Genomic DNA, 22,138 nt, shown 5'->3' on the forward strand with positions numbered 1-22,138 from the left:
GTGTCCGAGAAGGGATGCCAAGTCTAGCGAATTCCCCCCGTTGGATTTATGAGAGAAAAGGCTAGGGCGGGAGGCTGGCGCTAAACCGTGAAGGGTTTGCAGGTCTCCATCCAAAGCTGTTCGCCAGGTCAGGCTTTGAGGGACTTACACAGAGATGGTCCATGATGACCCACCTGTACGAAGCACCGATCCTGTGCTGGGCCCCCCGCGCGGGCCCCGGCGATCTGCGGCCCCTGCCGTCCAGAGCCCACAGCCTGATGAAACGCCTGCTGAAAAGGGAAGAGTAGGTAGACACATAGCACCTGAGAGCCTCAAGCCAGACTGAAGCCCAACACGGACATCCAGGTACAGGGCCCGCTGCCCAGAAAGGAGGTGGAGAACCTCACGGAGGCCAGGGAAGCTCTGGGGTGTGTCCAGGCCCATCTGGAACCCACCCCGCATTCTAGGCAGGCCGATCAGATCACCCTATCAGCTGGTGACAGTGATTGGACAAAGGGCGGACATGTGAACAAGTTAGCCAATCAGAAGCCTTCCTTGGGATTTTAAACACGAGGAGGGAGGTTTAGTGAACAAGAAGCTCTCCATTTTCTCTGGGTTTACAAAGCTGGGATGACTTAGTCTTATCTGAAGTCGTAGCCTCCTCCACATCCGACAGAAGCCTCTGTGTGATAGGAAAGGATAACACACACATGACGCCCTGAAGGAAGGAGAGAGAGAATGAAAGTATCATTTGAGTTCTTGGAGGTCACTTTCACGTCTGAGCTTTTAAGTTTCTTGAGTCAATAATGTTGTCTCCTTGCTTTCAAAAAAAAGAAAGAGAGAGAGAGAGAGAGGAAGGAAGGAAGGAAGGAAGGAAGGAAGGAAGGAAGGAAGGAAGGAAGGGAAAAAAGGAACAAGCCAGGAAGACCATGTTAAGGCGTGTTGCCAGCCACACCACCACCACCACCAGCGTCTGTCGTGAAATCGTCCAGCTCACTGAGGGGTGTAGACTGTCATCCCCACTTTACAGATGAAGAAACCAATGCTCAGGGGGAACCCCAGGGCAAAGCCCAGCCCAGCCCTTTGGTCCCTGAGTCCACTCTCCGAGAGGCAGAGAAGCCTCCGACATACAGAGGAAAGCGTGGGGCCATAACAATGAGTGGCCTTCTTTTTCTCCCTGAGCCACTGTTTTGGGGAGCCCCGGAGGGTGCGGATTCCAAGCAGGCAGATGCCGGCCCCCTGAGACAGCCTGAAAAGTGGTAGTCTCTCTAAAACACAGTGTCTAGTCCCCTCATCACCAGTTCAGAACTTACCACGGGCCCCAGGCCTGAAGGAGCAAGCCCCCTGGTTCCAGCACCTTCTGACCTCGAGCCTTTCCCCAGCTTCACGGCCACTGGCTCCTGCCCCACATCCTCTTCAGCCTCAGCCCCTCCAGGTCGCCTGCTACACTTCTCCCACAGCACCCTTCCCTCCTTCTCTGCATCTCCTGGACAGTTCTCTGTGGCCTGGGCCACAATGAAACGGTCATCTGTGTAGCCCCAGACTGGGAACAACACCAGGCTCCGGAGCCACTATTAGTGTTAGCTGAACAGAAGCAGCTCAGACATCCCCTCCTCCAGGAAGCTTTCTCGGATTTCTCCTCTCCATCTACTCCTCTGTGCTCCCAGAGCCCGTTGTACAGAGGTCTTTACCAAAGACCCTGCCTCCTACAAGGGTACAGCTCCGACCCAGAGCAACTGCTCTCTCATCTGAAAAAAAGAGCGATTATGTGAAAGGAGATGATAGACTTGTCCCACTGTGGAGCGGTCAGCCTTGGAGGGAGTGAGCACCCTGTCATCAGAGGCCTGCAAGCAGAGGCTGGCTGGCCATCTGTTGGGATGCCTAGCAGGAGAGCTAGGCAACAAGCAGAGTCAGAGTCATGGTCTGAAGTCCCTCCCAACTCCAAGGCCTTGAGCATCTTCGAACCAAACAGAACCTAAACTGTTCCTTTGAGGGCAGGAGGCAGATAAAGTGGACGTCCCCAAAAGAGCAGTGGCTCTTTCCTCTCCTCTGAACAGGAGACAGCAGGAGACTGGGCTGCAGCCTGGGCTACCACCATTGTGAGGACATCAGTAAATTATGTAAGCGGGATGTTGGACACTCCACGCCCCCACTCCCTCTGGCTTTGTGAAAAGAGGTCACGGTTGCGTATGCAAGCAGCCGCTGTAGCACAAGGCAGAGGCCTTGCTCACGTGGCCCCCAAGCCCCGCAGTGGGCTCTTCCCCGGGCCCCGGAAATGCAGCCAGAAGAGACCCGTGGTCAGCTGACCCTGCTCTAGCCCTTGTGACGGGGAGATCACTACCTGTCACCACCGACCTGGTCTCTTTTACGGTTCTGGTAGCCGGAGGGTTCTCCTGACCTTGCCCAGGACCCTGCCTCTTCATGGCATTTGTTCCTCGCTCTACCACAAGATGGCAATGCTCAGGAGTTTTGATTTTCTCTATAAGCAGCTGGGAGGGAGTGACAGCGACGGCTGAACTCTAGGCAGGTCACTGGAGGTCTGGTAGGGGACGGATGGAAGACGGGCGAGGCCGGAGGCAGGGAGGCTGGGGAGGGGCTGAGCAGCGGCCCCCGCCTGGAATGGTAGTCCCTGTGCTGAAGGAACAGCAGATGCTGTGGACGGGGGTGGACACAGGCTAGATATTTTCAAGGTCAATCCTTATTTTTAAAATTCCTAAAGGCAGGGACCAGCGGACAGGAGTTGTCCACAGTCAAGTTTTGAACCAGTGTTCTCTCTGTATTAGTTGCCATAACGAAATAGCACAGACCGGGTGGCTCAGACAACAGAACTGGGTTCTCTCACAGTTCTGGAGGCTGGAAGTCCAAGGTCAAGGGTTGACAGGGTGGGTTTCTTCTGAGCGCAGCGAGGGGGAATCTGCTTCAGGCCTCCCCCAGCCCCAGCTGCTGGGGAGCTGCTAGGAATCTTCGCTGGTCCACGACTTGTGGCAGCGACACCCCAATCTCTGCCTTTAGCTTCATATGACATTCTCTCAGCGTGTGTGTCTGAGTCCAAATTTCCCCTCTTCGTAAAAACCCCAGTCACACTGATTGAGGGCCACCCTACCGACCTCAACTTGATTACCTCTATAAACACCCTAACTTCAAGTAAGGTCATATTCACAGGACGGGGGGCTAAGACATTAACATATTTTTTTTCTTTTTGAGAGAGAGACAGAGTGTAAGGGAGGGAGGGGCACAAAGAGAGAGAGACACAGAATCTAAAGCAGCCTCCAGGCTCTGAGCTGTCAGCACAGAGCCCAATACTCAGCTTGAACTCACGAATCATGAGATCAGATCATGACCTGAGTTGAAGTTGGACACTTAAAGGACTGAGCCACCCAGGCGCCTCGAGACTTTAATGTATCTTTTTGGGGCAGCCACAGTACAGCCCGTAACAGTCATCAGACCTTCTCAGCGGTGACTTTGCAGAGTAGGGATGGGAGTGAGCTCCCAGGCACTATAGTGTGGAAGAGGAGTGGGAGTCAGACTCCCTGAATCCAAGCCTGAGACTCTAAAGTGCTTTGGTCTTTTGAGACAACTGGATTTTTCTGCCCTTGACATGTCTTCTTCCACTCAAAAACTTTTTGCAGCAAATAGCAAATATTACCATATTATTTTATCATTCGTCACTGCCCACGGGTAAGAATCACTTGTTCAGTTGATTTGTGTTGTGTGTAAAGGGCTGCGGCAGCTCCAGGCCGGTTTCTGCAGCCTAATTGCTGGGCAGATAAACCCACAGCTCGGTGTAGGGGCGGGAACTGGGGGGGGTGGGGTGGGGAGGGGGCGGGGAGAGAGGGGCCTGCCGCCTGCTGATTGGCTGGGTCTACTCTGGCCTGATTGGCCCAGACATCAGTCTATTATTGCCGTCAGGGCAGGAGGCAGTCCTTACTCTCTCAGGGAAATGTCCTGTTTTACATGAAGCATAATCATTTGTATTTATTCTAAGCCAGTGTCACATTCTGTAAATGAAGTGCTCCCAAAATGCAGTATCCCCCTCCCCCCCCACAAAAAAAACGCTAAAAATATGCGAACATATTTGTCACTGAATTTGCAGGGATGGTGCATGTGGTTAAAGCAGGCACACATTCTTATGCAATAGTAGAGTATCCTACTTCCGCCTGGGGCCAGATCTGAGAGCATATTGTCGGGGTCTTTCTCAAATCCCTTGCCCAAGTCAGGACAGCCAGTGGGTTCATCTCAGGATGGACTCTCATGGTGATAGCTGCCTGACACTCTACTGAGAATCCTGAGACCACATCAAGGTTTAATCAGAAGTTCTGTGATCGATTAACAATGCCTGCCATGGGCACAGGAGATGACCCATTTGCCAGGCTTGCTCTCAGTATCTCATGGTCATCCAGGCTCCTCACGCTGGAGCTGCCTGTGAGCAGGGCTCACTCTGGAGTCCGTAAGGGCAGTGGGGGCCTGCCCCAGGTGGTGCTCACCCCATGGCTCCGGCCCTCCCGCCAGGTCCCAGAAGCCATCCGCAAGTGCCAGCGAGCAGGCATCACAGTCCGCATGGTCACCGGTGACAATATCAACACGGCCCGGGCCATCGCCATCAAGTGTGGCATCATCCACCCTGGGGAGGACTTCCTGTGCCTGGAGGGCAAGGAGTTCAACCGGAGGATCCGCAACGAGAAGGGGGAGGTACGTGCCCAGCACAGAGGGGCCTCCGAGGGATGAGCTAGGATGGGGGATATGGGGAGGCATGGGGGCTTCTGTGACTGCGCAGACGCCAGCCGGCGTGCCCCCAAGCCCAGGGACTTTGGGCCAGCCCCCTCCCTTCTCCAGGCCTCTCTCTCAGACCCCCCATCCCTCTCCAGATTGAACAAGAACGGATTGATAAGATCTGGCCAAAACTGCGGGTGCTGGCTCGCTCCTCGCCCACGGACAAGCATACCCTCGTCAAAGGTAAGACTGGGGGGGAGGGGCAGTTCTGAGGCCAGAGCCCCCTCCTCTCCTGGCTCCTGCAGCTTCTTTCCAGACGGGCCTTTGCATGGGGCTCCCCACACCTGGCAACACCCTGGCTGTGCCCCATTACAGCCCTGGGAGGCCCTCTAAGGGCCCCAGTGAGTCCCACGAGATTGTGAGTCTTTTCTCTGGCTGCCACTTCCTCTAGGAAGCGGTGGGACTGGGCATGTCTAGGGCCACAGCTCTTGGCCTGAGGGCCAAATGGGACCCAGAGAGGTTGTATTTGACTGGGACAGTGCCTTTGTTTATGTTGAATTTGGATGGCTTTATACAAACTCTGCTCTCACATTTTTTAAAAGAGGCTTTTTTTTTTTTTTTTTGCGACAGAGAAAAAGCACAAGTGAGGGAGGGACAGAGATGGGGTGGGGGAGAGAGAGAGAGAGAGAGAGAGAGAGAGCCAGGGCTTAACCAAAGCAGGGCTTGTGGTTGGTTTGGGGTTTTTTCACCCGACACGGGGCTTGAGCTCACCCAATGTAGGACTCGAAATCATGAGCCGTGAAGCCATGACCTGAGCCGAAGTCAGATGCGTAAGGGACTGAGCCGCCCAGGCGCGCCCCCGCTCACATTTGAAGCAGTCGCCCCCGCTCCCTGTTGTCTGACACCCAGCCCCCTTCACTCATCCGTGTTCTCCGTCTGGTCCCAGAGTTGTGAGTTTGAGACCCTTGGCCTGCCTGCTCTCTGAGGACCCCAACGGGGACCCCAAGGGTGGTCTATCCTGGGAATAGCAATCTGAGAGATGAGGCCAAAAGCTAGCATCCTTCTCCTTCCTTGTCTCCTTCCAGAGAGAGGGCGTCCTACTTGCTGAGCTCATGTAGGTGGCCAGGTCCCGCCTGGCTCTGCCACTGACCTGTTCTGTAGCCTTGGCCAAGTCCCACCTCTTCCGGGATTCAGTTTTCCTGTCTTGTTTTAAGGTTTGTTTTTGAGACAGAGAGACAGAGACAGAGCCTGTGTCAGGGAGGGGCAGAGAGAGAGGGAGACGCAGAATCTGAAGCAGGCTCCAGGCTCTGATCTGTCAGCACAGAGCCCAGCTCAGGGCTTGAACCCACAGAACCGTGAGATCATGACCTGAGCCAAAGTCGGATGCTTAACCGACTAAGCCACTCAGGTGCCCCTCCGTTTTCCCATCTTTAAAATGGCCATAGGAGGGCAGGTTTCTGGCTGAGGTCGTCTCTAGCGCATCTCAGAGTTTCCCACAGTGCTGCCCAGGGACATGAATGGAGGGCGATGTGGCCCGGGGACAGAAACATAGAACCCCAGAACCACAGATGCCAGAGCATGAGGCCCCCCCACACATCCCCACTTCTTTTTCATTCACTCATTCACTTATTTACTCATTCTCTTGATACATTTTTATTGAAGCTCTACTAAGTGCCAGGCCCTACCCTTGGCACACGTGGTCCTTCCCCCTTGGAATTCATGGTCCAGATTCCATCCAGCAGACATTAAATAGCTTTCCTTCCACAGATCTGGAAGCTGCACTGGTGGAAGAGAAGGGTGGGGGCCCTCTGTTGGCCTCTCACTCAGGCTGGGGATGGGGATCACGTAATAGGCCATCAAAGGTGGCTTGAGGGTCCAGGAGAAAGGGCCTGTGTTTCAGGCAGGGAAGAGGATTGCACTGTGAAAGCCCAGATTTCTAGAAGTGGAAAGAAGCTCACTTGCCCAGGCAGGGACCTCAGGAGAGAAAGAGAGAGAGGCCAGAGAAGGGAGTGCCCGTGTCAGATCATGTAGGGCCTTGAATGCCAGGCTGGGGACCTGAGCTGTTAGCCTGAGGTTGGGAGCCGTTGGGAGGGCCTTGAGGGGGAAAGCATTGTTTTAGAAAGTTCTGTCCCGCTTGTGGGGAGAATGGCCTGGAGGCGGAGGGACCATCGAAACTGTCCATCTGTGAGACGTGATGCCAGGACCAGGGTGGTGACATTGCAGGTGGAGCTGGAAGTCACTGGGTCAGAGACCTGCTTGGGTGGTGCAAGGATGTGGGCCCAGCGACCATTCGGACACGGTGGAGGCCTGGCCGGGGTGAGGGGCCCATATTCCCTCCGTCTGCCCCTGTTTGAGAGCCCGCAGCGTGTCAGCGCAGCCCCTGGTTTTTGACCGGGCAGCTGGATGTTAGGACTCACAAGGGACAGATCTGAGTGCAGGTGACGTGTTTAGGACTGGCCGAGCCGGAGGCCCTGTGACATCCGAGTGGAGGCGTCCAGAAGACAGCTGGCCATCCACATGGTCAGGACTCAGGAGAGAGATTAGGCACAGGCGGAGTGTGCCGGGTGGGGACAGCCAGCTGAACCCAGGGCCTCCCCCGGGAGCGACGGGCAGAGGCCGGGAGACCGAGAAGAGGCTGCCAGAGGGGTAGGGGGACAGCCGGGAGCTGTGGTGTCCAGGAAGACAAGGAAGGGGCCTGCTGAGGAGCGAGGTACGGCCTGTGGCATGAGTGGCACTGAGAGGTCCAGACAGATGGAACAGGGATGGGACCACAGGAAATGGCCCTTCGCGACCACACGCGGCGGAGATGTGTCAGCGGGTGACGGGGCCATGCCGGCGTGACGGACGAGGTGTCCCCCCAGCTTCCCTTCCATTGGGACACAGCGGGAGGGCTGTGGCAAGGCTGGCACCAGCCTGAGGGGCCACAGAGGAGCCCTTGGCCGTCCCTGCTCTGGAGGAGCACGTGGGCAGGCTCGGAGAGCCAGCGGGAACAAAGGCTCAGATGCCCAGTAGACGGAGACTGGAGCCTGAGGCTTGGGGGGTGGGGGGAAACTGAGGGACAGCCACCAGCTGGGGGAGCAGCCCAGGTCGACCCCCGGAGCATGTGGCCTTGGAGCTGGGCCTTAAGGGGATGGAACTTGGACGTTTGCCAAGAGCTGGGGGGCCTGTTGGGGGGCTGCAGAGTCTCCTCGAGTCAGGGAATCCATTCCCTCATTCCACAGGCCGCTGCCGTCCGCCGGGCACAGGACAGGGAGAGACACACATGGGAGCTACAGGGATCCGATTAGGGCGGACCAGGGTCCTCGGGGAGTCACAGAGCCTTCCCAGGGGAAGTGGCATCTGAGCTGAGACCGCAGGCGGGTGACGGCACAGCTGCCGGGGGGACAGCCCTGCAGATGGGCGAGGAAGCCAGCTTTGCAGACGGAGAGCCATTCCTATGGCTGGAGCTCAGAGGGCGGGCGGCCTGACGCGAGAGAAGAGATCAGAGAAGGGGTGAGGCCTGACCACAGGGAACTTCGAATTTTCTGAAGGAGCAAAGAACATGAATGTCACCCTGAGGCCAGGGTGGGCAGTGAGAGGAAGACCCCGCTGGGGGCAGGGGACGGGTCTGTCCCAGGGCTTGGAGACAGCCCCTGGCACCGCTTGCAGACCGGAGGGGCAGCTGGGGTCGGCGAGCGGGCGGGGCGATGCCGTGGCAGAGGGAACGGCGCAGAGAAGTGCGAGTTCACCTGGGGTCGCGGAGCGCGATCTGCGGGCCTCGGTGGTGGTGGACGTGAGGCGCGGGATGAGAGAGAGACGCGCCAGGAGTGACATTCAAATTCCTGTCCTGTCCGCGGGCACGTGTTCCCAGACCCCACACGGGCCCTGTGATGGCATCTCCCACCCGCTCTCCTCCGCGGGCCGCAGCTCAGTGACGGAGCCCTGTGTCATCTGTTTCTCCTCTTTGCTGAATATTTTATTGAGGGTGAATGTTTGGAGACAGGTCAAGGCCAGAATGGTGGGTCAGGGGTCATTGGCAAATGGCCCAGCCCAGGCCTCCTCAGTAAGTGACTGCATGGCCCGGGGAGAAGGTGCTGAGGGAGCAGATGGTGGGAGCCCGGCCTATGGAGAAGAGAGGAGCTTCCGGAACACAGGCAGATGGGGAGGCCTTCCAGCTGGGGTAGCCAGCAATGTGGCAGAGGGCTGCAGAAGTGAAGAACCTGCTGGAAAGGCAGCAAGGGCACGCAGGTGCTGGCAGCCGTGGGCAAGCCTGGACCTGGGAAGAGCCACAAAGTGGGGCGGGGGCGGGGCAGAGGCCAAGGAGAAGGCTGTGCCCGGCCCAGGTCCTCCAGCGATCAGGCTGGCCCGGGCTGCCCTTGCCCACGGAGCGTCTGTCCAGGGCCCTGAGCACGCTCCTGCCTCACCCCCCAGGTATCATCGATAGCACCCACACAGAGCAGCGGCAGGTGGTGGCCGTGACGGGGGACGGCACCAACGACGGGCCTGCGCTCAAGAAGGCTGACGTGGGCTTCGCCATGGTAGGGCAGCTCGCGGCGGGCCCGGGGCGGTACCTAGCAGAGCTCATGGGCAGGGGGCGTGGGCAGAACAGCCTCCAGCCGACTGTGCGGGACCCCCAGCTCACGCTCCACGCACACCCACTGTCCCCCTCATGTGCCCAGCGCTCTCAGGGCCGTCTGGCCCCCCGGGGTCTTCCTGGAAGGGTCAGGGGGTGCTCCTTGCGATGGGTGTGTGGGAGGGAGGCGTTGGTGGGGGGATGGGCCCGGGAGAGGCTTGGCCTCGGGAGGCTGGGTCTGTGAGAAGTTCGGGCCCACATGCCCACGAGGTCTGTCCATGTGGTTGGGAGTGTGCGTGGGGGGGTGGGGGGAGGTGTTGCAGGAGGTGAAGGCAGTGCTGCTTGAGCTGCTCACCAGCCACCGCGCCCAGGCTCGTGTCCCTGTCCCCCCAGGGCATCGCAGGCACGGATGTGGCCAAGGAGGCCTCGGACATCATCCTCACGGATGACAACTTCAGCAGCATCGTCAAGGCGGTGATGTGGGGCCGCAACGTCTACGACAGCATCTCCAAGTTCCTGCAGTTCCAGCTGACGGTCAACGTGGTGGCCGTGATCGTGGCCTTCACGGGCGCCTGCATCACGCAGGTGGGTCCTCCAGGGGGCGGGCCGGGTGGGGCAGGCCGGAGCCTGGGGGAGCCCCTGCCAAGGGCCAGGAGCTGCATCGCACACCTCAGGGGCAGGCACCAGCCCGGGCAAATGAGGCTCAGCAAGGTGGGGGGCCGGCCCAAGGTCATGCGGCAGATGAGAGATGTCAGGCCTCACCCCCCTGACTGTGCAACCCAGGAGCAAGCCCGGCCTTGCTCCCCGAGGCAGCAGAGGTCATCCTCGAAGGAAGGCAGAGCCCCCAAGGGGCCAGAGGGAGGCAGGGCGGGGCAGGGCCCAAAGGGCATCAGGCAACCAGCTTGGGACAAGGAACGGCAGGGACCCAGGCACCCGGGGGCCTGCATTCTGGAAGGAGTATGACGGGAGAGGCCTGTTTGCCCAGGGCCCTGAGGCCAGGTCATGGCTCTCTGTCACCGGGAGAGGCAGTTGTCTGTCGGGATCACCATCTGGGTCAGGAGCAGCCCCGTCCCCTGAGTGCAGGGGAAGCCAGCCAGCAGCCCTGCGTGTCTGCAGCCACCCCCCCCCCCGATTTCCCCCCCAGGCCCCATGAGGCAGCAACTAGGATGATCCCCATTTTACAGAGGCAGAAACTGAGGCCTAGAGGATGGCGCAGTCAGGACCCTGCCATGGTTCCTGCAGCCTCCTTCCTTCCCCCGGGGGCCGACCAGCCTGGCCTGGGGAGGAGAGGGCTGGTACCCCAAGGCCTCCCAGCACTCACATGGGCAGACAGGCTGGTGCCCACAGATGGGAGCCCCCAGAAGCCCAGAAGGCAGCCCTGCCCCAAAGAGCTTTGTGGCCTTAGGAATGCCGCTCCCCTCTGTTGCACTGAGAGCCGCTGGGTGCGTGTGGCAGCACCCAGTACCCTACCCTGAGGGTCTGAGCTGGGAGGGGGCTGGTGGGTGCCTGCTGCCGAAAGGGCCCTCCTGCTCTGTGGGCGAGAGACTCCCTCTAGTGGTGGCTTGGGGAACACCCCCACAAGCCCAGCAGCTCCTACAAGGCTTCTCAGAGACCCACTGACGCCAGTCGGGGAAACGCGGGGGGGGGGGGGGGGTTCGGAGGGGACTATGGGTTTGCCTGAGGTTTTAGACTAAGGGGGCAGCGGGGCCGTGTAGGCCTTGGTGGAGATGTGGGGGGCCCTGACCCTGAGGCACGGGTAAACAGAGAAGGCTGATGAGCAGGAGGAAGCCGCAGGGCATGGGAACTTGGCTGCGCCAGGGCTGGGGTGGGAGAGGTGGCCTGCGGGAGGGGCTGTGGGGAGTATCTAGGAGGAGTGAGTGAGTGCATGGGGTGCAGGCAGAGTAGGCCTTGGGGCGCTGCCCTGAGAAATGACAGAGGGGTGAAGATCAGCTCAGTTTGGGCTATTAGGCTTACACAGTCTGTGGGCTTCCTGAAGGAGGTGTTCTCCCCATAGATGAGGCTCAAACCAGAGGGGAAGTCTGGGTCGGAGAGTGGCTGGTGCTGGGGAGAGGTGGGCACTGAAATGAAAGCCAGGGGACAGGTGTGGAGAGGAGAGCAGGGCTGAGGAAGGGGCCATGGGGGACACAGATTTAAAAGGCAGGGGAGGGGCGCCTGAGTGGCTCAGTTGGTTGAGCATCTGACTTTGGCTCAGGTCATGATCTCACAGTTCGTAAGTTCGAGCCCCACATCAGGCTCTGTAATGAAAGTTCAGAGCCTGGAGCTTGCTTCACACTCTGTGTCTCCCCCTCTCTCTCTCTCTTCCCCCCCGACTCATGCTCTGTCTCTCTCAAAAATCGATTTTAAAAAAAAATTTTTTTAAGGCAGGGGAAGGGGCACCTGGGTGGCTCGGTCGGTTAAGCATCCGACTTCAGCTCAGGTTGTGATCTCACAGTTTGTGAGTTTGAGCCCCTAGTCAGGGCTGTCAGAGAGAACCCTGCTTCAGATCCTCTGTCTCCCTCTCTCTCTCTCTGCCCCTCCCCTGCCTGTGCACTCCCCCACCAAAAAAAAAAAATTTAAAAAATAAGAGATAAATAAGAGGCAGGAGAAGAAGAGCCTGAGGGAGCTGGAAAGGGACACTGAGGGCCAGGTGAGTGAGGTCAGGCACCAGGAGGAGGCAGTGGCCAAGCCAGGACACACGGCTGGAAAATGTGTCTCTCGGTGACAAGGAAGGTTCTGGTGACCTTGGAGAAAGGGAGTTGGGGAGCTCAGAGAGGCCAAAGTCTGGCTCCCACGTCACTGGGGCGTGAGAGGGAGGAGGAGACGGTAGATGGGTTCCAGGCAGTGCACCCCACGTGATATGATTGTGTACGGAGCAGTTCCACTGTAGGACCCTGGCCCGAGAGAGGCGTGAAGGATCCACGCCAGGATGTGGATGGTGGGCGCCCGTAAGTGACCAGACCACGGATGACTTTTAGCTTCCTCCGCTATTCCTTACTTGCCCAAATGTCCCACCACCAAAGGGTGTTATTTCTGGAATCCCAGAGGACACGATAATTGCTTAAAGTGGGATGACGAGGTAGGAAGGAACTGGGTGGTGGTGAAGAGGCGGCACCACGGGTGTGGGATGGCAGAGACCAGAGCCATTGATAGTTGAGGGGGACATTGGTAGTTAAGGGGGAAGCAGCGAGAGGAAGGGCAGAGGGAAGCTAAGGAGACGGGATCGTGGCCTTGGCCAGGAGAGAGGAGTCCACAGGGACTGGAGGGGAGGCAGGCAGATGGTGGGGATGTGGGTGAGTTTTCCAGAAGGCAGGGAGCTGCTTACCATTGTGCCTGGAGGACTCACCCCATGTTCTCTTTGGGGGAGAACACGGGCAGGCAGACCTAGGCTGTTCTCCAGGGAAGGGAAAGCCCATCACACCCGCCGGGTGCCTGCTCAGGAGGCCGAGCCGGCTCCAGACTCCACCAAGAAGCTGCCGAGACCCACACCCGGCACTTCGTAGCGGCCAGTGGGGCCGACCCCTCTGGTGACAGCCTTCCCCACCGCTGCCGCCTCTAGGACTCCCCGCTGAAGGCCGTGCAGATGCTCTGGGTAAACCTCATCATGGACACGTTCGCCTCGCTGGCGCTGGCCACCGAGCCGCCCACCGAGACCCTGCTCCTGAGGAAGCCGTACGGCCGCAACAAGCCCCTCATCTCTCGGACCATGATGAAGAACATTCTGGGCCACGCCGTCTACCAGCTCACCCTCATCTTCACCCTGCTTTTTGTTGGTGAGTCCCCCGCCGGCCCACCTGCGACTCCGCGGCCCAGACACAGCGCTCTGGATCCACACCTGCTCTCTTGTTTGCCAGTGAGGTGACAGAGGCCCAGGGAGGTGCTGCTCATTGCTCGAGATCACAGAGCAAGTCCGGGGCAGAGCTAGGCCCTGTCTCGGGTCTGGCCGACCTCAAAGCCAGGGCTTTTCCAGGGATCACAGCTCCAGAAATGGAGTGCGCGCTGTGCAAGGAGGCACCCAAGTGCTGATCCGAGCCCCCCGGCCCCTCCTCTGACCCATTCCTGCACCTCATCCTCGCCCCACGAAGGCATCCGAAGACTTCCCTGGGGAGGTGCCGCACACCTGCCTAACCACCAGCTGTTTCCACAGCTTTCTCATTTAGGCTGCTTCATTTAGGTTTGCCCGCCACTCAGTGGGGCCGTCACCTGTGCGGCCACCGTGCAATTGAGAGCCCCGGGACACACAGACATGAGGTGACTTGCCTGGAGGGCACAGCAACTCTGAAGCCTGGGCAGAGACCAGGCGGGGTTTCCTTGGGCGCTTCAGAGATGATGTGGGCACAGCCGGCTGCGGGGTCACGGCGAAGCCCAGGGTGGGGGAGGGGCCGGTCCGCAGCCACACAGTGAGCGGGGCGGCTGGGAGTTCTCGGCCAGGCAGGGCCCCTGCACATGAGGCTCTCCATGCCAACGATGAGCACTTGCCCTCAACATCCAGGGCAAGATGTGGGTAAGGGCATGGATCCTGCTCCTCGAAGGGAAGCCCTCTTGGGTAAACTTTGTTTTTTTGTTTTTTTTTTTTTAAATATTTTTTATTTATTTCTAGGAGAGAGAGAGAGAGACAGCGTGAGCAGGGGAGGGTCAGAGAGAGAGGGGGGGTCACAGACTGAAACAGGCTCCAGGCTCTGAGCTGGCAGTCAGCACAGAGCCCGACGCGGGGCTCGAACCCACGAACCGCGAGATCATGACCCAAGCGAAAGTCGGACGCTTAACCGACTACGCCACCCAGGCGCCCCATCTTGGGTAAACTTTGAAAGTGATGTGCTGGCAAAACTATTGTAAAGATCAGAGTCTTCGAAGAAGCCCCGTGAATGAAAACCCAGGAGAGAAGGTTGCCGGGTGGGGGAGGGGAGGGGAGAGGAGGGGAGGGCGTGTTCTTGGTCTAATTGCCGGACTCCCCACTTGAGCGCCTGCTCTCAGTGGTCTCGGATTCAGCTCGACACCTTCGCCCCCAGAAAACTCCACGAGCTCTCCCGGCACCCGCTTAGGCAGCTTCGCAAAGGGATGGGGAATGGCATCAGGCCTGGCGTCCGCGGCCGTCCACACGGCAGCGGGGGTGGGGCGACCCTCCCCCTTCACATAACAGCTCAGAGCTGCAGGCAGCACCCCCTGGCCTAGAAGTCCCAACCTGCTTGTCACAATTGATGTTTCCTAGAAGAGTCCCAGGAGCCTCCAGAGGCCTCAGCACAGGATACATGCAGTTGCAAGAAGCAGCACTTTCAGGGGAGCCCACAGCATGGCCTCCGCCAGGGGTTACTAGTTCACCCCCAGGCCCCCAGGCCCCCAGGCCCCGATGACTGTGCCAGCTGGGGGTCCCTTTCTATAAGCAGTGTCAGCTGACGACAAGGCTGCCATTCCCCCTTTATCAGATTTCTGCAGAAAGGCAGGTTACGCGGCGCCCAAGGCGTTTCTCCCTCGAGAAGGAAGGGTTCAGTTATCCCTCCGCTCACACTCAGGCCCCCCACAGCGCGAGCCCACCCTGCCCCCTGATATCCAGAGCGAGCACCGCCTCCGAGTCTGCACAGCCCACGAGGCTGCGCAGAAGAGGCCCCCACTCCGGGCGCGGCGCCTCCCGCAGCGGAGGCCTCTGGCCCAGCTCGCGCCCTCTTGGCTTGGCAGGCGAGAAGATGTTCCAGATCGACAGCGGGAGGAACGCACCCCTGCACTCGCCACCCTCGGAACACTACACCATCATCTTCAACACCTTCGTCATGATGCAGCTCTTCAATGAGATCAACGCCCGCAAGATCCACGGCGAGCGCAATGTCTTCGACGGCATCTTCCGGAACCCGATTTTCTGCACCATCGTGCTGGGCACCTTTGCCATCCAGGTATCCGGGCCCCCACCGTGACCTGGGCCGGGGTGGGCAGTGATCAGCCTGGTGCTCTGAGGGCCCAGACCCCTGAAGTGGCCCCTGATGGCCTGTCTCTCTCCCTTTCTCTCTCTCTGTCTCTCGCCCTCTCTCTCTGTCCCTGTGCTCCCCTTTGACCTCCAGATAGTGATCGTGCAGTTTGGAGGGAAGCCATTCAGCTGCTCTCCGCTGCAGTTGGACCAGTGGATGTGGTGCATATTCATTGGGTTAGGAGAGCTCGTCTGGGGACAGGTAAGTTCTGGAAGGGTTCTCAGCGGGGGGAGAGAAAGAGCACTGAACAGGGAATCCAAGAATCCCAGGCATAAGACCTGGCTCTGCCCTGGACTCGCTGTCTGGCCCCAGGCAAGGCCCTCCCCATCTCTGGGCACCTGGGCAATGGGCATTGGCGTCAGACCCCAAACACTGGGCTTTTGAGTACCACCGCTATAATTTTTGCTTTAGATCTGTGTACCTCTCATCCTGTTATTGACTTGAAATTTTCTTTCAATCAAATCAGTTATTTTAATTGAAATTCATTTCAAAAGGTCCCTTTATATCGCTAACATGATTAGAAAATCAGCATCATTTGTCATAAATGGAAGCTAACAAAAAAATACCAATGGCATGACACCAAGCAGAGGCTCCTTCAGAGGGATTTGAGGAAAGAGAAGAAGGGTGAGCCCTGCCTTGTCTCAGAGCTATTCAGTGCTGCGTCTGAGATCCTCCCCAGCTTTAGGGAACCATGGGCTGGATGCTCTGTAGAGCCTCTTCCAGCCGTGACCCAGAACATTCTCCCTACTTTTGCCCAAGTCCTAAGCACGTGTGCACCTGTGCCTGCGTGCATGCACACACGCACACATATGCACACTCCTTCAGAGCACTCACTGCTTGTAGACAGACCAGGATGCGGTGCTTGTGGGAAGTACCTGCAGCCAGATCTGGGCCAAGGGGACCTTATTCCCAAGGTGCTCCATCACCCACGTACTGGGAGCCTCAACTGGCCTGAGACACTGTTCTTGGCTTCAAGCTGTTTCAGGCTGGAGTGGGAAGTTGCAGTAGTAGAAATTAACTAAAAGATAAAGAAGAAAAGTTAGTTTCACCCAAAAAGGTCCTCTTTCAACTCTTTGGAAAGCCGATAAACTAGACTGGACTTAGCAACCCCGTTTCCTGGGCACCCTCAGAGCCAGGCCGTCTGTATCCTGCTGGAGCCCACACCCTCAGGGAGTTCCCGGTGTCCGGGAGAGCAGCCCCCGACGCCTGAGGATTCTGCGTGGGCAATGCTGAAACTTCCAGAGGACTCATGAGGCTGAGTGTCCAGGCAGCCTCCGTCTGTCCCTACAGGATGGGAAGGGGGCCTCTGATCTCTGTCACTCAGCCTCCCCATAGGGTCTGCCTTTGAGGTCTCAGCCCCATGGACAAGCCCTTTGGAGGATGATGAAAGATAAAGGCATACCCCTTCCCATTTTGCCTTCCCTTTCTGGGAGGACAACCATTCCAAGTCCTAGCTAGGCCCAGCTGCCCCCAAGGTACCCGTGCCCTGGGCCCCTGTTGCCCACCCTCAGGTTCCAGAGGACCAAACGATCAGGAGGAAAGAGCCCGGGGACCTGAGGGCCAGCCATGAGCCAGGCTCACGCACAGCAACTGAGACACAGCATCCTGCTTGCTCCTCGAACTCTGAGAATCGCCCCCAGCTTTATAGATGGGAAAGGCAGAGCTCAGAGATGTTAAATGACTTACCCAAGGTCAAAGTCACATCCATCCAACACCTGAAGGCCAAGATTTTCCTCTGTGCCCCCCCTCCAACTATGAATAAGCGAGCGAATTAAAAAGCAAATCAATAAGCAATTATAAAGCTGGAACTGAGGAACAGGTGGGTGAGTTAAGGAGCGAGCCGAGCATAACTAGGTAAGTGGGGAGGAGGAGCAGGGGGTAGGGGGGCGGGGCGGGAAGGAGGCCACCTGAGGGACCGCCCCCATCACCCTGCCGCTGGACTCCCCGCAGGTCATCGCCACCATCCCGACCAGCAGGCTCAAGTTCCTCAAGGAGGCGGGGAGGCTCACGCAGAAGGAGGAGATCCCGGAGGAGGAGCTGAATGAAGACGTGGAGGAGATAGACCACGCGGAGAGGGAGCTGCGACGGGGCCAGATCCTGTGGTTCCGAGGCCTGAATCGGATCCAGACCCAGGTACGGGAGGCTCCCAGGGTGGGCGGGAGACGGAGACGACGGGCGTGCTCCATGCCACCCCATCTCAGACACGGGACCCCGGCCCTGCTCTCCCCATCTCACCAGCCACGTGCCCCACACGCACGCTGAAGGAGCTGCAGCCTCCTCAGGAAGGTTCCACCTCGCCCTTCAGACCAGAGAGGGGTCAGACTGGGGGGCCTGCTCGCCATGGGCTTCAAGGGGGGGTGCCCCGAAGCGGGGAGGGGGCCTGGGCGCTGAGGTGAGTGAGGGGCTCGGGTCAGGGTTGGAGGACGGCCACCGGGGGCGGGTGGAGGCAGTGCCAGGCTGGACACCAGTCCCTGTAAGGGCAGGGCCAACCCCAGATTCTCCAGGGCCCGGGGGGTCAGCCGGTGAGGTCCTGGCGTCTCTACCTGTGTGTACATGTCCTCCACCCGGGCCTTCAGACGCTGCCCTCCGCCAGGGTGTTGACGCCGCCCTGGGAAGCAGCGTTTGGTTCTCCCCACGCACACACACAGACACGTACGTGCGCACAGGGACACACATCCCAGCCACACGCGTGGGATGGAGTCCTTCCCCAGGACACAGGCCCCCACACTCTTGCACGCCCCTCTGCCCAGGCTGGCGCTCTAGTTCACACTGTGTGTCCGCAGCACCGTGGGGTGAGCGACACGGGGGACCAGGAAACTAAGAGAGGGTGGGTCCCTTGCCCGGACCGCCTGGGAGAGCTGTGCAGGGCCGCCCCCCATCACTCCGGGGAGTCCTGCCCGGCCCCCACCTCGGTCCACCGGGCGCAGCACTCCACTGTAACAGATCACCTGGGCTGCTTCACACCCCACACGGCACCCCCAGCATCCTCCCACTGGCCTCCACAGCCCCCTGAGAAGTAGGTATGCCCCCCGAGTTTTAGGGGTGACCGAGGTTCGGGAGACAGCACCCGCTGAGAGCCGCGGTCGGGGCGGGACGGGTCGCAGCCCGAGGGCCTCCTGAGTTCTCCCCCGCGACCAGGACCCCAGCACGCAGCCCCCTGGGCCAGCCCTCCCCGGGACCCCGGGGCCTACACACGGGCCTGGAGCTGAGCAGACGTCTTGCAGAGGCTTTGAGTGTGCCTGGTAGTCTTTGTTTGGTTTAAGTGACGTTGTCCTTGTCACCGTGGCTGCGCCTGTCAGTCGTGTAGCTGTGTGTCCGTTCTTCTCGCAACTTGTCTCGTTCTCTCCTCCGTTGCAGATTGAAGTAGTCAATACTTTCAAGAGCGGGGCCTCCTTTCAGGGGGCCTTGCGGAGACAGTCCTCCGTCACCAGCCAGAGCCAGGACGTAGCCAATCTCTCTAGCCCTAGTCGCGTGTCGTTGTCCAATGCTCTTTCCTCTCCGGCCAGCCTTCCTCCTGCTGCAGCTGGGCGTGAGTGTGAATCCTTACTGCCTCGGGCGCCACCGACGCCAGTGCCGGGCGGGCAGGGGCCGGGGCACCTAGGACCCAGGGGGGCTGCCCGTCGTGGCGAGGCCCAGGGGGCTGAGGGGCCAGAGCCATCGGAAGGGTCCCGGTTGGTCAGGAGAGCATTGCCCGTCACGGGGTGGCAGTCCCTCGGTGGGCCAGGGCTGGCTGGGGACAGGGTCAGGGGGTTAACCACTCAGCTAAGGGGTCGTGAAGGTTGAAAGTGGCCACAAAGGTCTGGGTCAGTCAAAGGACCAGCGTCTGGAGGGCAGTTTCCCGTGATCAAATGTCCCAGCCCACCACAGGGTCACGGCGGCCAAGGGAGAGCAGTCAGCCAGGAGGCCAAGGGGGTCCCAGTCAGTCTAGGATCATACTCAGTCAGGAAAAGCCCGGCCCATGAGGGCAAAGTCAGAATTGGCCAAGAGGTCAGAGTCTTATAGTCAGGTAGGTGAAAGGTTACCATGGGTCAAGGCCCTCAGGGGTCACAGTCAGCCACAGTGGGGTCTAGCCGAGAGGGGGGTCACGAGAGGTCAGAGATCCCAGTCGGTGAGGGGTCCCAGGCCACCAAGGAGATCACAGCCTGGAGACCTCAGCCCAGCAGCTCAGAAGCCTCTCCCTTCTCCCTTGTACATCTGAGGGCATCCGCTGCCTCACACACACTTTTCCCTGCACACAGACGGTCTGACCCCTTCCTAGAAAGGATAGGGCTCCCGACCCATTCTGCTTGGCCTCCGGTACAAAACGGGGGGCCAAGGCTCACCTCTCGGCTGAGTGTCAGATCATCCCTGAAGGATCCGGTCTAACCCGTGGCTTCCTGCCCTTCCTCATCTCAGGGACAGTTGGGGACTCTGGCTTCCTCCACCTCCTCCCCCCTGCCAAGCTCACCTCCTCATGCCACCACCTCTGACCTGGCTCTCTCATTTCTGGCCTGTCTAGATCTTTCTGAACCCCTCCATGGCTTCAGGCCCCAGAGAGAATAAGAAGTCTCTTTGCCACCTGCCTCCTTTACCTTGGCTCCAGTCAGCCTCTCCCAAACCGTAAGGGAGCTCCTGGTTCTGGTCTTCTCAGATTGCCACGGTGTGTCTGTTCTAGCCCCCCGGCTTTTGATGAGGAACGGACTCTAGGCTTCACCTGTCCATATTTTATAAATGGCCTGTTCCCCCATCCGAACACAGCACATCCACCACACGCATCCCGTTCCACTGGGTGGGAAAGGACTCGCACGCAGGGTGGGACCTGGGCCATCTGACCCTCTGCTGGGAGACACAAGCCACAGAGAGACTGTTGATGGCATATGCTCCTGTCCCGTGACTGTCTGGTGGATGGAGCCCCGCCAGGTAGACAGGGTAAGAGTGAGGGTGCAGAAACGGGACCAAGAGCCCTTCCGTGTTCATTCGTTAGCACAAAAACCCAGCGATGGGGAGGGGGAGCCAAGGTGGGATGGAGAGCTCTTTGAGCAGATGGCGTCCAAGTCACGTTTGTGTGACTATCACTAGGAAGTCCCTGCTAGGCTTTCTCAGGGCAGGAAACACTTTGGTCCCATCCTCCTCCCCTTTACAGCAGAGAGCCTCACCCAGCTGACCTGCTCCCACGTCCACTTAGCGGTGGCCTTGCTCAGCACGACCTCCTTTCTTGAAGAGCAGTGACCAAGTGTTCCGGTCTAGGGGCGCCTGGCTGGCTCAGTTGGTAGAGCATATGACTCTTGATTTGGGTTCAAGCGTAGAGATCACTTTATTTTATTTATTTATTTTTTTTTATTTCTAGGAGAGAGAGACAGCATGAGCAGGGGAGGGTCAGAGAGAGAGGGAGTCACAGACTCTGAAACAGGCTCCAGGCTCCGAGCCGGCAGTCAGCACAGAGCCCGACGCGGGGCTCGAACCCACGAACCGCGAGATCGTGACCTAAGCAAAAGTCGGACGCTTAACCGACTAAGCCACCCAGGCGCCCCAGAGATCACTTTAAAAAGAAAAAGGAGTTCCAGTCTGGAGAGCCACTGGAGAAAGAATCCGTTTCTTTTTGTTCCGGCTACCTTCCCGCCCCACCCCCCACTCCCACCCCACCCCCGTCAGTGACCCCACAGCTCCCGGGCTGGGTCTGGCTGCCGGCATCTGGCTTCTGGGTGCTCACTCAGCTCTTAGTCCGTCCCGGGTTAGCCTCTTTCTGGAGGCATGGTGCTTCGCCCTGGCCACAGCCAGAGCCTACCTGGAACTCCCGGGCACCCATGCCGCCTTTAGAAGTCCCCCAGTGGCCTTACCCCTCCCCGTAGCTCTTCTAATCCAGAGAGAGAGCTTGGTCATCTCAAACCTGGGCAGTACCATTCTCACCTTTTCCTGTGCCTTTTAAAAAACCAGAAGGCCAGCCGAGGGACAATCAGCTCTCAACACTTCTCCCGAGAAACACCCATGTTTGTCCACCTTCCATTCTCTCCAAGGACCCAAAGGGAATGGTCAGGCGTGACTCCCTCATCCAATTGACGTCTGGCCTCCTGAGCATTTTGTATTCCTACCCTCTGTGGGAGACTCCAGCCCGTCACTCGGGGTGCTTTGTGGGAGCCTGACCATCCTCCTGGCCAAGCGTACTGGTACCAAAAGGGATCACAAGCTGTACGTTTCAACACACACATTTTGCTCACTACCGTCACCACGTGAACTTTAAATGAATACTCCCAGTCCCTCCTCCTCCTTCTGAATAGTTGCTGTAACAAGGACACACCCTCTGGTCTCTAAGGACTCTGAGGGCCCTCTGGCTACCAGGCCGGGTCCCTTCAAAAGCCAAAGGCTTTCTTCCCACGTGGCCAAAGTTAAGCGAAGGGGTCCCAACCTGGGTGGGATGGAAAGGTAGGCTGCCTCCCACCTCCTCTGAGCAGGGCCTTCCTCCTGGGGGATTCCCCAGCAGAGGAGGGTAGCCGTGTGCATGCGGAGTCCAGAATATTCTAGAAGGGGTCAAACCACTGTTCCCTGGGTTATCAAGAGTTAAGCACCTGTCCCTGGGATGGACTTCTGACTCATGACCTTGGGGTGAGGAGCCCCCCGCCACGCCACACATCACTCCCCCAGCACCACTGGGAGATGGAGGGTGCCAGGCAGACGCGCATGCAGGCAAGTGGCAGGCAGGTCAGAGAGGGAACTCTGGTCCTCTCTCGTGCCTTCCTCTTCTGACTGACGCAAAAATGAGTCTGTTATTTCCCCCCAGAAACTTAAAGGCACACCCCTAAGGTCTTATACTTGAGCCTCACTCAGCATTTTCCAAAGCTGTTCCCATACTCTTCACTTCACATATGCCTCACAAATGAATAGGACGAAGGGGTCTCTTCAATATATCCACCTACCTGAGAGAGACACTGAGGCTCAGAGAAGTGGACTGACTTGGCCAAGGTCACAC

The 22,138-nt window shown here is 58.7% G+C and overlaps 1 protein-coding gene across 4 annotated transcripts in view; it reads left to right on the forward strand.

Moving 5' to 3' along the window:
- Positions 1–22,138, forward strand: part of ATP2B2 (ATPase plasma membrane Ca2+ transporting 2) — a 112,299-nt gene that overhangs the window by 83,492 nt on the left and 6,669 nt on the right. For 2 of the 4 annotated variants that reach the window (XM_039231385.1, XM_039231381.1), the window contains 8 exons: positions 4,489–4,668; positions 4,845–4,932; positions 9,100–9,206; positions 9,635–9,826; positions 12,798–13,011; positions 14,912–15,123; positions 15,289–15,396; positions 17,146–17,328. In XM_039231385.1, the coding sequence (XP_039087316.1) occupies positions 4,489–4,668; positions 4,845–4,932; positions 9,100–9,206; positions 9,635–9,826; positions 12,798–13,011; positions 14,912–15,123; positions 15,289–15,396; positions 17,146–17,328 (1,284 nt within the window). Of the gene's footprint in view, positions 1–4,488; positions 4,669–4,844; positions 4,933–9,099; positions 9,207–9,634; positions 9,827–12,797; positions 13,012–14,911; positions 15,124–15,288; positions 15,397–17,145; positions 17,329–18,552; positions 18,725–22,138 lie in introns of all 4 variants that reach the window. The other 2 variants (XM_039231384.1, XM_039231382.1) reach the window with 2 other exon arrangements.

The sequence above is a fragment of the Hyaena hyaena genome, unplaced genomic scaffold (genome assembly GCF_003009895.1).
Source record: "Hyaena hyaena isolate Hyena2069 unplaced genomic scaffold, ASM300989v1 scaffold_56, whole genome shotgun sequence".
Classification (NCBI taxonomy): Eukaryota; Metazoa; Chordata; class Mammalia; order Carnivora; family Hyaenidae; genus Hyaena; species Hyaena hyaena.